The sequence below is a fragment of the Exophiala oligosperma genome (genome assembly GCF_000835515.1).
Source record: "Exophiala oligosperma strain CBS 72588 unplaced genomic scaffold supercont1.1, whole genome shotgun sequence".
NCBI classification, from domain to species: domain Eukaryota; kingdom Fungi; phylum Ascomycota; class Eurotiomycetes; order Chaetothyriales; family Herpotrichiellaceae; genus Exophiala; species Exophiala oligosperma.
In genome coordinates this window covers 1,675,390-1,691,247 of record NW_015622818.1, presented here as the reverse complement: position 1 = coordinate 1,691,247, position 15,858 = coordinate 1,675,390, and the positions used below count along the sequence as shown (strand labels likewise).

General features: G+C 50.0%; 3 protein-coding genes across 3 annotated transcripts; 1 reads left to right on the top strand and 2 right to left on the bottom strand.

Annotated features, from left to right (window-relative positions):
* Positions 1 to 5,593: 5,593 nt before the first annotated feature.
* On the bottom strand, positions 5,594 to 9,263 carry PV06_00590 (uncharacterized protein). Its single transcript, XM_016401105.1, has one exon. It carries the CDS (start codon positions 9,063 to 9,065, stop codon positions 5,850 to 5,852), a length of 3,216 nt encoding a protein of 1,071 aa, XP_016268158.1. The 5' UTR covers positions 9,066 to 9,263; the 3' UTR covers positions 5,594 to 5,849.
* Positions 9,264 to 9,392: 129 nt separating this feature from the next.
* Positions 9,393 to 11,459, bottom strand: PV06_00589 (chaperone DnaJ). The gene is made up of 2 exons (XM_016401104.1): positions 9,927 to 11,459; positions 9,393 to 9,878 (listed from the first exon to the last, which is right to left on the bottom strand). Exons 1-2 carry the CDS (start codon positions 11,351 to 11,353, stop codon positions 9,686 to 9,688), a joined length of 1,620 nt encoding a protein of 539 aa, XP_016268157.1. The 5' UTR covers positions 11,354 to 11,459; the 3' UTR covers positions 9,393 to 9,685.
* Positions 11,460 to 11,600: 141 nt separating this feature from the next.
* On the top strand, positions 11,601 to 15,850 carry PV06_00588 (ATP-dependent protease La). The gene is made up of 2 exons (XM_016401103.1): positions 11,601 to 14,897; positions 14,992 to 15,850. The coding sequence occupies exons 1-2, from the start codon at positions 11,784 to 11,786 to the stop codon at positions 15,154 to 15,156; spliced, it is 3,279 nt and encodes a 1,092-aa protein (XP_016268156.1). The 5' UTR covers positions 11,601 to 11,783; the 3' UTR covers positions 15,157 to 15,850.
* The last annotated feature ends 8 nt before the right edge of the window (positions 15,851 to 15,858 follow it).

Below are 15,858 nucleotides of genomic sequence, written 5' to 3'. Positions count from 1 at the left end.
TTATAATTCCAGAAGCAAATTCTCTCTCCCCACACACACTTACTTCACGTGGCCCCCCCAAATGTCTCTGAAGAAGATGTCGTCGCACATCAGTCAGCAGCAAGTGGCGGCGCATGAGCACCGCGAAGAGCACGAGGCTGAGAAAAAGCCCGTAAAGGGAGAGATCGGCAACGAACTCCTCGATCCCAATATCCGCGACGACCATGGAGATCCTCATCGTGCGGCTCTCGAAGACTTGGACGATGAGCGCAAAGTCAGCATAAGGACCTGGATAGCCATTTTCTTTCTTGGATTTACGGGAAACCCTTCCATCAGCTTCACCATCAACACCGTCTTTTCGGTCCTCGTCCCCATCTCCCTTGAACTGCAAGGGTCTACCGACAATGTCAGTTGGATGGCCTCGGGCTGGTCCTTGGCTGCGAGTGTGGCATTTACTCTGGCAGGACAACTGAGTGACTTCTTCGGCCGTCGGGATACCTTGTTGTTTGGCCAAATTGTTCTCATCATAGGTCACATCATCGGTGCCACATCTCAATCGGTTCACCAAAGTATAGCGGCCATGGTAATTCTTGGATTTGGAACAGGGACTGCATTCGTGTGAGTCATTGCCGGCGCACTTGTTACCTTGCCAGTATTCCATTCTCCCCGAAAACCATACCTCAGTATTGTTGTTTATGTCACCTTTCGTCTGTTCTCTCATCGGCTGTTGTACACACTTGAATACTAATACCAATGGCCACTCATCTAGCAACTACCCGGCCATATCAGAACTTCTACCCAACAGGTATCGTTCACTCGGTCTCGCATCCACAGAACTGCACATCCTCGCGACCAGTGCCTTTGGCCCTCTCATGGCCAGGGCGCTCACGAAGAATGCCTCGTGGCGCTGGATATACATCCTGGGAGTCATAACGGGGGTCATCTCCTTTGCCGGGACGGCAATCTTCTACACACCTCCGTCACGTCCCTTTTTGGATCGTAGTCGCCGCGACATCCTCGGCGAGCTCGACTACGGTGGGATCTTTTTGTTCACATGTGGGACGACATTGTTTCTCCTCGGCCTGGGCTGGGGTGGCACGACATACCCATGGGCGTCGGCACACGTCCTCGCGCCCTTGATCATCGGCATCGTGGTGTTCATCAGCACATTTTTCTGGGACTTTTACGGTCCGGTCAAACGGCCTATTTTCCCTTACAGACTATTCAAGAAATTCCGAGAGTTCACCTCCCTTTTGGTGGTCATCTTTGTCACCGGTCTGGTGTTTATCAGCATCAACACACTGATCCCGGAAGAGATCGCCTACGTCTTCACTTCGGACTCCATCAAGGCTGGAATCTACAACATCCCCGCGGGTGCTTGTGGTGCACTGGGAGGCACCGTACTTGGTGGTCTGCTGTTCAAGATCAAACACGTCCACTGGCAGATCATGACGGCCGTGGCCATTCAATCCATCTTCACCGCTCTCATGGCCCTGATCACCCCCGACCGCATCGCCATGGGAGTGGTGTTCCAGGCCTTCACCAATATCCCCTTTGGATGGATCTTGATCGCCTGTTATGTCACCTGTGGACTACACATCCCACAACGAGACATTGGTCTGGCTTACGGCTTGATAGGAGGCGTACGATTCCTAGGAGGAGCAATCGGCACGGCCATCTTCACCACTGTGGTGAATAATCGATCCGCCACGACGATCCCCAGTCGCGTCATCACCGCAGTTACACCCCTGGGTTACCCTGTCGATAGAGTTCCCGGACTCATTGTCGCTCTGTCGGCTGGGATCAAGTCCGAGTTGGCACAAGTGCCCCAAGACGTCGTCAGTGCCGCTTCGGAGGCCGTCCGCTGGGGTTACACCGACGCCTTCAAGATTGCATGGCTTGTGTCGATACCGTTCGGAGTGGCCGCTTTCGTGGTCAGTACTTTTATTCGTGACCCTTCGTTGTACTTCACAAAACACACCGCCGTCACGATGAGGAAGACTCGACTGGACGGGCCAAACACAAACACTTTGAACAATACCGCCACGGACATGGACGATGGCACGGTAACAACGAATCCTACAGATTTCAAGAGACAGGAAGATCATGTTGAAAGTGCGAATGCCTAGCGGGAGGGAGGACACCTACGTAGATACTATGTAGGCTTGACGCAATGCATGAAGAGTTAAATGCCTATCTGCGTGAGACTATAAAGATTGTCATGTTCAATTATTATGTCCTGTGTGTAGTCCTTGTGAAATGAAGAAAAATAATCACCTCTGCGTACAAGACTGACTACGTGAACACCATCAGTGAGACCGGGACTAATTGGTAACAAATACAAACTATTCCAGATGACCCTTGGGAGGTATGCAACGCTGTCCATTACATAATCTATTTAGGGCAACCTCCTTTGCTCGAATCCTATACTTCTCCCAGCACTTGAGGTCGTCCTGGACGTGAGAGAAAAACGAGATTGTCGCACGTGATGAAGTGCAAGGCTGTGAACATCTTCCTATTGTAATAAACCCCCCCCCCCCCGGGCGGCCGAACGCGTTTCAGCCTCGTCACGTCAAGTTTGGACAAGGCTGCAACATGACACGGATTTCGAGTCCGAACATTTTTGTGGAGCTTTTCGCCAAACACGCACCGGGGTCAAAATGTAGATCGCGATTTGTTTCCACTTCACTCGTCCTCTCCCCTTTGACCTGACCTTCGACCTTTGATAGTGATCCGCCCCCCCGACAACAATAACAACAACAAAAAAGTGACTCGGATCTACAATGGAAATCTCTATAAGAACCAATTTGAGGCATTTTGCAAAAGCAGAAGTTACCACGGTTGGGCTTCTCAAAAACTCACGACGTTTCCCCCCCCCCCCCACCCATCTCTCTTTCTCGCTGGGACCCCTCGGCCATGATGAATCCACTCCTTCTACGTGTCGACAGATTTCGAGACACGGTTCGTGTATGGTCCATACGGAAAAAGGTATCACTACGCATTGTCTCGTGCAAGAGGAGTATTGTTGCCTGTTCACGCAGAATGTGCACGGCCATAACTGCCTACAGGAAATACTCAATGCGAAAATATCGAAAATTGTGACACCAATATACATTGAGCACATACCAAAGGGCAAGACAAGAATTGATTATGCCATACAGATGACAACCACCATCGGTTCCCCAATGCCTGCGGCAACAATAATGACTGAGAGACAGAAAAAGACCCGCACCTGTCTTTTTTCTTCCCACTTTTCATTGCGCCTCTTTCTGTCCTGATGCCTGCTCTACTGAAAATCTTGTTGGAACTGGGGATGATCGATTTGATCGACCCGACATCTTGCACGAGAAGGGCACAAAAGAGGGGCTGAGATGGGTACAATTCGACATCCAGAGGTCGAGCACATGTCTTTTTTTGCTTTCTCTGCACTACGCCTCTTCCTAGTTTGCTGCCTGCTCTACTAAAAATCTTTAGAACTAGGGATGGTTGATTTGATCGACCCCAAGGCTCTTACAAAATAGGCGCAAAGAGGGGCTAGATGGAGACGATCCAAAGGTGTAGTCGACAAGATATTCCCTCATCGTCGACCCGAACATCATCCGGGTCCCTTTACAGCCCAAGATCGTCCATTGGCACCATTCATGTTCAATGGCATCCGCAAGAAATATGCGGAACATACCAAAGATCTACAAACTCTTCTACAAACCTTCGACGCCTCGACCTGCCACACAACTCTCCATTCTCCTCCGATCAGAGGGTCAGAGAGTGGGCATCACGGCGAGCACAGCCCGCTCGGATTCTCCTCCTCCTCCTCCTCCTCCTCCTCCTCCTCGAGAAACTACAAATAATGTCCTCCCCCGGCCGAATCTGGTTTCGAATCTCTTCAGACTCGCTTGAATTACCATCATACAACGTTACACCATTTCTTCTCGAAAACTTCGCTCCACTTTCAAAATGGGTTGTATGTTCAGCTGCAGACGTGCATCAGTCATGGACGATGAACCAGCACCTCGTCCTGTCCCTCCCCGGACCACCTCAGTGTCCGAAACCTCAATCAAGGGTGTCGTCGTCGGTGGACAAGACCTTCGCCGCAAGGCGAAGGCCCATCCCCGTCCTCGATACCCGAGCAGCGTCTACTCTCCCCCGGGCACGCTCACCCAACACATGCGCGACCACCAAAGGGACTCGCGACCAGGCCTGGACCCTTCGTTCTATCAACTCCCTGAATGGGCTGCCACCTATCGCAGCTGCCAGGGCAATCCGTTCGCAGAACGCCCGAGGCGTAATGACGCGAACTAAGGATTCGCTTGTACTCACCGGCAGTTGCGATGGGGGGTGGGCTGTCTTCAGGTGTGGGTTCAAGGATGCTGGTCGCCCCCGAGGTGTGTCGTTGTCGATGTGTGTTTGGGTGATGTCGTTGGACGGGCGGTTGTAGGGGCGCTTGCTTGTTTGTTGGTTCTCGTGTTCATTTGGGGGTTCGGAAAGGGCGTTGGATCAGGGCGTTGGGCGTCTGGCAAGTTCTTGTGCTGTTGTTCTCTCAGTCTGATATTTTTTGGTGCAGGATGGCTGTTTTTGCAGCCACAGAGTCTAGGAGTATGACGGTGTTGTGTGTGTGTGTGTGCTGTGTTGAGGGTGACTTCGGTCACCGACAAGAGGCCCCCAGGGTCCCTGGTTCTTTGTGTCTTCGTCAACAGTGTCGCGATAGGAGTGTCTGTGGACAAGTAGCCTTGGTTGCGAAAGGCCACAGATTGTCTCTGAGAGGCATTGTTGGCAAGCTCACTGATCCAGCAATTTTTTGTTGAACTCTTCTCATCTTGATGAGAACCTTCTTTTCATCATTGTCTTTTTGCCTTGTGCAAGACCTTGGAGAAGAAAAGGTTGGTGTTGTTGGCGTTGTATACCTATAACATCGTTGGTGTATCTTATAGGTAGTACACCTGGTCATCGATGTAGCTCATTGTCGACAAGTCATCGTCACTAGCTCGTCGTCGATAGCTCATCATCAACACACATCACCATTAGTATGTCGTCGTCGGGTATGCTGTCACCGCCAGATATCACCGTCGATATCTAATTTCGTTCTAAACATGTCGTCGTCGATCTTGTGTTTACTGTCAGTACCCACTTATTGTCGTCGATATAGATCATCGTCGCCGTCGGTACTCCTCGTCGTCCACCTATGTTGCCGTCTTCCCCCTCCCCACATCGTCACTATCACCTACCTGGAAAAGGTATTATGCTTATTTCCCAGTCTACCCTGCCATTGACACCGGGTCTGTCTCTCATGTTAACCCTATCGATATTCCTTCTATACTCAATGCCACACCCGTTGCCCTTTGTATATCATCGTCGTCGTCGCCACATGCCATCACTCTCATTCCGTCACAGAATTACCCCAATCAACTTCTTACTTTATGCATTGTCTTGTCATCACGGCTTCTCCGTCGTAAAATTTCGTACATTCTCGTCGGTACATGTCCCCATAGATGGTTCACATCATCATCGACTCAATTGGGTAGAGCAATCATCATTGGCCGCCCACAGCTTCTTCGACCCTGATAAATCGTCGATGAATAACGCATGTTGGTAGGTGATGTGTAATCATCCATGAATACATAACACATTTGACGAATATCAACGCTCCCAAGCACCACAGCTAAGTTAGTACCAATGAAAATGTAAAGTCAGATTTCTAAACGACAACACAAGTTAAACTGAAATCACATCACGACAAAGTTCTAAAAACCTTCAGGAATAGAGTCATCATTCGCTGTCTGTTCAAACATTGCTTCATACGCTCCATCTTCATAAACTAACAAAGACCGGCCAGCTTGTATGCCTCATCTTCCAATCGCCGACTCCCGCGCATGTTATTTCCAAGCACTTAATCCTGCCCAAGGATCTTGCTCTTGACTTCCGCCCTGACCTTGCGGTGGCTGATGACCTTGTGGTGGCGCTTGTTGCGGGTATCGGTTGGGCTGTGGGTAGCTTGCGTAACCTCCGGGTCCGCTAGGCCATACGCCCGTTGGGTTGGGAGGATATTGAGTGCTCGAGCCTCCACCAGGCGGTCCCGGTGGCGGTGGTGGAGGAACATAATTTTGTGGCATGTTGTATGGCGAAGGTTGATAGTTTTGATATTGTGGTTGTGATTGAGGCATTTGAGAGTGTGGCGAAGGGGACTGGTAGGGAACACCTTGTGCGTTTGGTTGAGGTGGATAGTTAAATTGGGGATGCTGCGAGTATTGGTGTCCGCCTGGAGCGTTGAAATTCATCGTCTGGATAGGAGTGTGGGATTGCGGCGGAGCATGCTGTGATTGAGGAGGGAAATATGCGTTTGTCGAAGCCACGGGGGGAGAAGTCACTGGTGAGTAGCCATATGATTGCTGGGTCGGAGGGTGTTGGCCCATAGACGAGGTAGTTGACCGCTCAGGATACGCCATCGGGTTATATCCAGTCGAAAGAGGTGTAGCAGCTCCTTGGGCAAAGGCATGTTGCGCGTCAATTGGTGATGCATTCGCAGGTTGAGCCGGTTGCTGAGGTTGACTTGAATAGCCGTTGGGCACAACGGGCGCAGGTGAATGTCGAGGTGGGATGGTAAAGCGAGGGTCTGCATTAGGAGTGGGATATGATGGAGAGATGGCCGCTGGCGACCTGGATGCGTTCAAAGTCGGCATTGGAGGGAGCGCAGGAGCTTCTATCTGTGATGGAGAAGACGACTTTGGCTCCATCGACAACCTGTTCATCAGCTCTTGCATCCGTCTTTGTTCGGCAGCAGCCTGACCACTGGCAGAACTGTTCTTGGTTTGCTCAATCTGGTGAAGTAATTGGGCCCCTTCGGCTCTTCTATTGCTGACGAAGGATTCGACGTTCTTCTCCAGACTGTCGACACTTTCCTTCATCTCCTTGTAGAAGCCTTGAGCCCGCAAAAGGCCTTGTGTGAGATCCTCATGAGCATTGAAAACCCTTCGGTATCTGCTAAGGACGCTGTTCCTGCTCTTTTGTATTGAATCGTATTTCTGCTGATCTGAGCGAACTCTCTTGTCCTGCAAGAGATCACCATAGCTCTTCGTCAGATCCTTCAGCAGAGACGATTGCTTGTGTACAGTTGATATCAGCCGGTTTTGGTGAGAACGGAACTTTTCCAATTCAGCCTGGAAAAGCTGAGTCTCCTGGTTGGCTATCGCTTTCTTGTTCAGAATGAGAACGTTTGAGATATCGTCCGTGTGGACCTTCTCTTTGAGATCTTTCAGAACCTGCATTCTCTCACGCTTTACCAGGCTGAGTTTTCGTAGAAGATCTTCCACCTTCGCAATCTGTTCTGCCACCGAAGGACCGCCTTCACCGTAATCCTCATCAAGCAGGGAACCTTCCTGGGGTTCTCTGCCTTTGCCCTTGGATGAACTCCCGGCTTTTATCAAGGCTTGCTGGTAGAGAACGTCGACTTCACCCTGCTCTGTCGCTCTTCTCATCTCTTCGAAATCGCCCTCATACTGTCGAGCAGTGGCAAACAATTGCGAGTCACTGGTTCCGGCCTCATCAATTGTGTCGCGGTAACTCCTGATATCGGCTCTTAGTGTAGAGGTCAATCTGGAACTGGGCTGCTGTGTCCAGTCGGCTCCGTACTTCGACCTCATTTTCTCGCAGACACTCTCCTCCATGTCCAGCTGTTTCGTGCTCTTGGAAAGACTGTCCAAAACCAATTGCTTGTCTCTCTGGAGTTGCTCAAAAGCACTGCTAAAAGGCTGCTGTTGCGAAATATCTTGACACCAGCGTTCAAATTCTTTGTCAATTCCCATTTCTTGATCCAACCCGCCTTTCAGTATATTTAAGCTGTCCGGAAGCTTGAGATAATCCAAGCTTGCGGCCATTTCACCATTTGCTTGCTCGACCTTTTCGGCTTCTGATCGTATCAACTTCGCCTTTTCTTCATCGTACATGCTGGCCGACTCGGTTACCGATATGGGCACGATTTTCTGAAAAAGGTCTGGCCCAATGATTCTTTGGATATCTTGTCCCTGATACAGTTCTGAGAGGGGAATTGCTTTAGCTGCCGGGACTTTCGTGACGGGTGACAGTGAAGCTTCTGCCGGGACTGTCTGGTGGTAAATGAAATCGTTGTCTTTGACTAGGGATGTTAACTTTTCTTGCACCGTCTCCAACTGTCTTCGAGTGATCCCTTGCAGCGTCGTGGCGGCATCTGCACCCAGTTGCGATGACGATGAAGGGGTTGAAGGGAAAGCCTTAGCGTAGGAAAGAGCCTGCTTGCTCGATTTCTCGGCGAGTTGTAATCGAGCAATCGCGGAGCCGTGGAGATTAGTCTCATCTTCTGTCAGTGCCTGGTAGTACTCGGCCAAGGAAGACAGATGTAGAGCCTTGATCTGGATGAACTTCAACCAGGTATAATCAAATACTCCGCGAACACTTTCTGCTTCGAGGGCTTCCTTGGCCTGGCTGAACAGGAACTGAGCCTGTGCAGCAAGCTTTGCTAATAGTGCTGGCTTTTTTGCATCTCGAATCTGTTTCTCCAAGAAGACTTCCTGGGCTTGACCCAACATGATGTTTATCAGTGTCTTGACAGTATCCCGATTGAGGTCAGTAGACGGCGCATGCAGGAAATTCTCGTTGATATAGGTAAACATGCCGGCCGACGCTTGAAATGAGTGGTAGGCAGTCTTCAGGTCTTTGTCCTCTGATCGATTTTGCGATGCTGCATGGCAAGATAGAACAGCCGATATATTGAAAATGACGGAGGCCTTCTCAAAGGCAAGCGAGTATTGGGAGGTCGTGGAGTGCGTAAAGGCATCGTACCAGGTGAAAGAAATCTTGATATGGTTCTCGTCAACTGGAAAACGCAGGTCTAACAGCTCGAGTTGTCCGTAATATCTGTAGAGCAGGTCTCTTCCCGACGCCGAGTCGTTGCCTGCTCCTCTCATGTCCTGCCTGAGCCTATTAAGGGTCGCCGTCTCTTCAGAGTATTTCTCGGGGTCATCGCCGTAGGAGGTACGGATATAATTCTTCAGAGGTGCGACCCAGTCTATCTCTTGTGTCTGTTTGAGCGGACACGATAACATGGGCGCCTGCACCATTTTGACGGTAGAGATCCGCAAGATTATGTGGTGAGTTGGGAGTTCGACCGGGAGGCGCAATACGCGACACGAACTTCGAATGTTAGATGGCAAGGGGAACCATGGTTAAAGGAATAATGTTGAAGCCTGACAGAATCGCAGGTAGCCGCCAAAGTCGAGTGATGAGAGTGACAATGATGGCAGAGTGGGGGATTGGATGAGATGAAGCGTAATAGCGAGAAGCGAGTCAAGATCGTATACGGAGTATCGTCTCCAATACATCAGGAAAGTAAACAACAGAGTATTTCCACAACTGCAATTATCTACCAAGGTGGTTCTACCATTGTATAGTTATGGTTATATTTATATTTATATATATTGTGGTGCTTTTAGCTTTCATTTAGTATGTAATTGTACACTGAGTTGAAGGGTATTCTGTCCTCTTAATAATCAAGGTCAACAATACATATACATTTTCGAAAACTTCAACTACCAAAGGCACACATGGACAACCCAAGTGCCACGGTTGAGAAAATCCGCTATAGATGACGTACAATCCCTGGAGGTCCTCGTTGTCGCCGTCGCTATGAAGTATGAATCAAGATGATTGAGAAATGGTGGATCGCGAAGGAAGCAGGAGGTTAGCCAGATCCTGAGGCCTTCTTTGGCTCGTCATCGTCTTTCGAGTCTGTCTTGCCCTGAGAGCCTTTCTCTTCGGGTTCCAGGTTGTCATGTTGATGGGTCAGTCTATGCCATGCAGATTTGAGAAATCCCTCGTTCTTGTGATCTGCAGCTTTGTTTGATGGCTTCGAGTTGGAGTCTGAGGATGTTTCCCTGCACAGATGGTAAGCATTTTCCACGACCGAGTAACAACAAACTTACTTCTTTAAGGAGTCGATGTTCATAATCCTCTTTGCGGTCTTGTCGCCCATCTCATCTGCCAGCATCTCCAAAAGAGTTCGCTGGTTGGCAGAAAGGTATCTGGGCATGTTGACCTTGAACTCGACCCTCAAATCACCTGAAGCATCCCGCCGCCCACCTAGGCGCTTCATACCCTTGCCAGGCAGTGTTATCCTGTCACCAGTGCCAGTTCCAGTTGCGATCTTTACCTTCACCTCTCCCTCTAACGTCGGGACCGTGACTTCACCACCAAGCAGAGCGGTAGTAAGAGGTATTGCAGCAGTATAGAGCACGTCCGCTCCATTCCGGCTGAACCTTGCATCTGGTGCTACACGAATGAAGACGTAGAGATCTCCGCGTACGCTTCGAACATTTGCTCCCACAGCCGTACCTGTTGGGGCCGCATCGCCCTCTCCAGAAACGCGAAGTCTCATTCCATCTTCAACTCCTCCTGGAATGTCGACTTGAACAGTCTTCCTTTGTCGTATTACTCCATTGCCAGCACAAGTATCGCACTCTGAACCCCTTGGAATGGTAACTCCGCTTCCTCCGCACGTAGAGCACGTACTCGACATATGAAACCCTTGTTGCATCACATGTACCCGAGTACCCGTGCCATTACATGATTTGCATTGTTGTTTCTGGGAACCTTTTTTCATTCCGTTGCCTTTACATGTGCCGCATTCAACAAGAGGCGTAATGGTGATATTCTTCGTTACACCCTTCGCAGCGTCCATGAACGATATATTGGTTTGGACTTCAATGTTGTCACCCTGTAATATTTCTTCTTGGAAAGGTGATCTTCCTCTTCGGCCACGACGACTACCTCCAGTAAAGGCACCAAAGAGGTCTTCAAAGTTGAACTCGGCCCCGAACCCTCCACCAAAACCGGCGAAGGGATTTCCTCCAGCAGCGCCTCCGAAAGGATGTCCGCCTCCGGCACTAGGATCAAAACCAGCGCCTTGGTCGAAAGCTGCTGCTCCAAACTGATCATAAGCAGCTTTCTTCTGGGGATCATTCAACAGCTCATAGGCTGATTGAGCATCTGTGAACTTCTCCTTTGCGCCGGGATCCTTGTTCGTGTCAGGATGATACTTTTTAGCCATAGCGTAGTAGGCTTTCTTGATCTCTGATGCACTGGCACTCTTCCCGACTCCGAGCGTAGCGTAGGGATCTTTCGTCGCTTGAAATGCCGAGGTAGTGGAAAAGAGTCGTACGTTTGTCGACGGACATCTCGAAGAACGGGAGCACGGAGGGAGGCGTGATGAAGGTCTCTTAGGTATTGCTGTGTTGTAGAATGCCCTTGTCTGGGCTTTGCGTGTGAGACTTGCACTTGGTTGCGGGCATGGTATAGAAGATCGGAGTAATCGAGGAGCCGAGTTGGCCCAGGCCGCACTGGCCGCACTCATCTGGATTGTGTTGTTTCGATCAAGACTCGTATTAACGTTCGGAAATCGGATATCATTGGCAAGCAAAAGTGTATAAATGAATGGTATCAAAACAAGTCGTCAGAGGAGATGCTTTCCTGTTGAGCATCGGGAACATTCTCGTCGCTTTTCGCGGCTCTCCGAAATTTTGCTCGGCGCAGTTTCCTCTTTTGTATACGCCGCCTCTCATGGGCAGATACTGATCAATTACGCATACAAGTGGCACCTGGGACGAGTATGAGAGTCCTCTAGCACTCAGCACGACCTGATTTCCTCTTCATCCATTCGAGCCACTGTCCTCATACCTTCCGATATCATCAGCTCAGAGCAGGACGACCTGTCGAGGAATTGAGCTGATCTGCATCCGCAAGCTCTTTCCACTTATCTCAGCACCGCTCATTTGCCGCAGAGTATGCTCCGCGGCCACGGTGTAGCATGGCGTACAGCTCTGCGGACTGGCCAACGCACAATATGTAGAGACTGCAGACGTCAAATTCTTCAGAGAAGTGCACTAGGCGCTTCCGCGACCGCTCCAAGACCATCATTATCATCTCTTCTGCACGCCCGCCCAGGATTACAAATACGAGAGTTCTCCTCACATCCAGTCCGCCGAAAAGACAAGCCTCCGGAGGACGAACCATCCCCTCAGCCAGAAGGCGCAGAGACGAAATCAAAAAAGGTAGAGAACGAGTTGGAGGAAGCACCGCGGACCGAGGACAGTGCTGAGTCGAAAAGATCGCCCTCTGAACCTCAACCTATACCTCAATCATCCAGCGATGGGAAGCCCGCAGCCGGCGGAAATGTTGGAGAATCGTCCTCAGGAGGCGGGCAAAGCTCAGGGGGCGGTGGTGATGGCGGCAAGCGAGGACGAAAGACTACCCAGATATCCAAGCCTACTGTTCCGGAGATATACCCCCAAGTTATGGCAATCCCCATAGCCAAACGACCTCTGTTTCCTGGTTTCTACAAAGCCATTACGATTAGGGATCCAAATGTGGTGGCTGCGATTACCGAGATGATGAAAAGAGGTCAGCCGTATGTGGGGGCGTTTCTGTTCAAGGACGACACTGCGGATAAGGATATCATTGAAAAGATGGACGATGTCCACGACGTCGGAGTATTTGCCCAGATCACAAGTGCTTTTCCTGTCCATGGAGATGATCAGAGTTTGACTGCTGTGCTATATCCCCATCGGCGGATCAAGATGTCGGCTCTGCTACCTCCATCAGCATCGGGAGAACAAGGGCCGTCAACCGTTGAAGTCCAGCCAGTCAAGGAGGGTAAACCGAAGTCTGAGGCTGCCGAAAGCAAAGGTGATGTGGTGGCGAGCTTTGAGGAACCCAACAAAGAACAACCCACACAACTGAGTGTCTATGAGCCAACAGCATTCCTCCGAAAATTCCCTGTGTCTCTAGTCAATGTTGAGAATCTCACCGAGCAACCTTACGAGAAGAAGAGCGATGTCATCAAGGCTTTGACAGCAGAGATTGTTAACGTCTTTAAAGAGGTTGCTACCCTGAATCAACTTTTCAGAGATCAGATATCCGACTTCAGCATGTCTCAGTCTGCAGGAAATGTTCTCGAAGAGCCTGCGAAACTGGCTGATTTTGCCGCTGCAGTTTCCGCCGGCGAGATCGACGAGTTGCAGGACGTATTGCAGACAATGAATGTTGAAGAGCGCCTGCACAAAGCACTTGTTGTCCTGAAGAAGGAGCTCATGAACGCCAAGCTACAAAACAAGATCACGAAAGACGTGGAGAGCAAGATCCAAAAGAGGCAAAGGGAGTACTGGCTAATGGAGCAGATGAAGGGTATTCGACGAGAACTAGGCATTGAATCTGATGGCAAAGACAAACTGGTGGAGAAGTTCAAGGAGAAGGCACAAAAACTTGCCATGCCAGAAGCTGTCAAGAAAGTTTTCGAAGAGGAGCTTAACAAGCTGGCCCATCTCGAGCCTGCTGCTTCAGAGTTCAATGTCACCAGAAATTACCTTGATTGGATTACTCAGATCCCTTGGGGGCAAAGAAGCGCCGAGAATTTTGGTATCAAAAACGCCATGACTGTACTTGATGAAGATCATTACGGACTCAAGGACGTCAAGGACCGGATTCTTGAATTCATTGCAGTGGGCAAGCTTCGTGGCACTGTCGAAGGCAAGATCTTGTGCTTTGTTGGACCACCTGGCGTCGGCAAGACCTCAATCGGAAAATCAATTGCGCGAGCTCTTAACAGGCAGTACTACCGCTTTAGTGTCGGCGGTCTTACTGACGTTGCTGAGATCAAAGGCCATCGTCGAACTTATGTGGGTGCCTTGCCTGGTAGAATTATTCAGGCTCTGAAGAAATGCCAAACGGAAAATCCTCTGATCCTCATTGATGAAGTCGACAAGATCGGTCGCGGCCACCAAGGAGACCCATCATCTGCTCTGCTGGAATTGCTCGACCCTGAACAAAACTCCAGCTTTTTGGATCATTACATGGATGTCCCGGTCGACCTCTCCAAAGTTCTCTTTGTTTGCACAGCCAACATGACGGATACCATCCCTCGTCCCCTACTTGACCGTATGGAATTGATTGAGCTCAGCGGCTACGTTGCCGATGAGAAGAAGGCCATCGCGGATCGTTACCTCGCACCGCAAGCGAAGGAGCTTTCTGGGTTGAAGGAGGTGGACGTTAAACTTGACGAAACTGCCATTGAAGAGTTGATCAACAAATATTGCCGCGAGTCGGGAGTGCGGAATCTCAAGAAGCAAATTGAGAAAGTGTACCGCAAATCTGCACTCAAAATCATCCAGGATTTGGGTGAAGATGCACTCCCAGAGTCAGAAGCGCTCACAGATGAAGGCAAAGCTGCCCTTGAAGAGAGTAAGAAGGATGATACCGATGTTAAAGACACTCCCGAGAATATCGAAAAAGAAACGACAGAGCAACCCCGCGTTGCACTGAAAGTACCCGAGTCAGTACACGTCACCATCACCAAAGACAACCTGAAAGACTATGTCGGACCACCGGTTTTCACATCCGACCGTCTATATGAGAAGACACCACCTGGTGTCGCTATGGGCCTGGCCTGGACTAGTATGGGTGGTGCGGCACTGTATGTCGAGTCGATTCTCGAATCTGCCTTGTCGCACTCGAGTCGTCCTGGACTCGAACGAACAGGCAATATGAAACCAGTCATGAAGGAGTCAACGACGATTGCGTACTCATTTGCTAAACACGTCATGGCGACCCAATTCCCCGAGAACCTCTTCTTTGACCACGCCAAGATCCATCTGCATTGTCCCGAGGGTGCTGTTCAGAAAGATGGTCCCTCCGCCGGTATCACAATGGCTACGTCCCTGCTCAGCCTAGCAATGAACAGACAGGTCGACCCAGCGCTCGCCATGACCGGTGAACTGACCGTCACCGGCAAAGTGCTCAGGATAGGCGGTCTGCGAGAGAAGACGGTGGCAGCGAGACGTGCGGGATGTTCGAAGATATTGTTCCCCAAGGACAACTGGGGTGATTGGTGCGAACTGCCCGAGGTAAGTTGTTTTACACCTTGACTTTTTGATATTCTCTCCTTCTGTCTTGTATTGTTCGTATTGAGCGCATGCTGACCCTTTTGTGTTTCTACAGAACATCAAAGAAGGCATCGAAGGTCATGCGGTCGACTGGTACAGTGACGTTTTCGATATTGTTTTCCCCGGCGCCAAACCCGAAGAGATTAATCATTTGTGGAAGGATGCCTTGCAAAAATCCAAAGAGGGTAAAGAGAAGGATAATGATGAGGACGACGATTGATTCAGTGCCTCTAAATTCTATACGACTCACTAGAGGCAGTTGGTGCCGCGAGTTTTCAAACAACTAGGTTTCGAGATTCCTACCTAGCCCTTGGAGCCGTGTACCGGGTGGATGTGTGTGTATGTGTGTGATCTTCCCAGTCATCGGCATCATTTGCGCATCGAACTGCTTGCATCTGGCCACTCGCCTCACAACTCGTCCTTGGCCCGCGACGCTTATATTTGATCTGGTCTGGTTTGGTTTCAGAATGCACACGAATCTCATCCTCGTCAACTCCCAACTCTCGTCAGGCCCCCGCATCTGCATTTCTGGAGTCGAAGACAGCGGTTGATTGGGCCATTTTTTGACGTCTTGCTTACCTGGGCTTGTCACGAGAGAAAGTATCTGTGGGAGCGCAGGCAATTTCTGTATGGTATGTATGTTTCAACAAAGAAAAGGATGGGATAAATAGAATCTTCGCTCTGCCCACGTGGCCGCTTGTTTGTTTATTTGGCCGGTGGTTGTAGACTATTGACGTGATCACCTTTGTCTCCAAGGGAGAGGAAAAACCAAGATATAGAGTCGAAACATATTGTTGCATGACGTTATACCTTTGGTACCTATACCGGGTTATACAGAGGTATGTTTGTACATATAGAAGACATACCACTCGTGCAAATACACTCTATAAATCGCTTCTACTTTTGAACAGCAATTGACCTT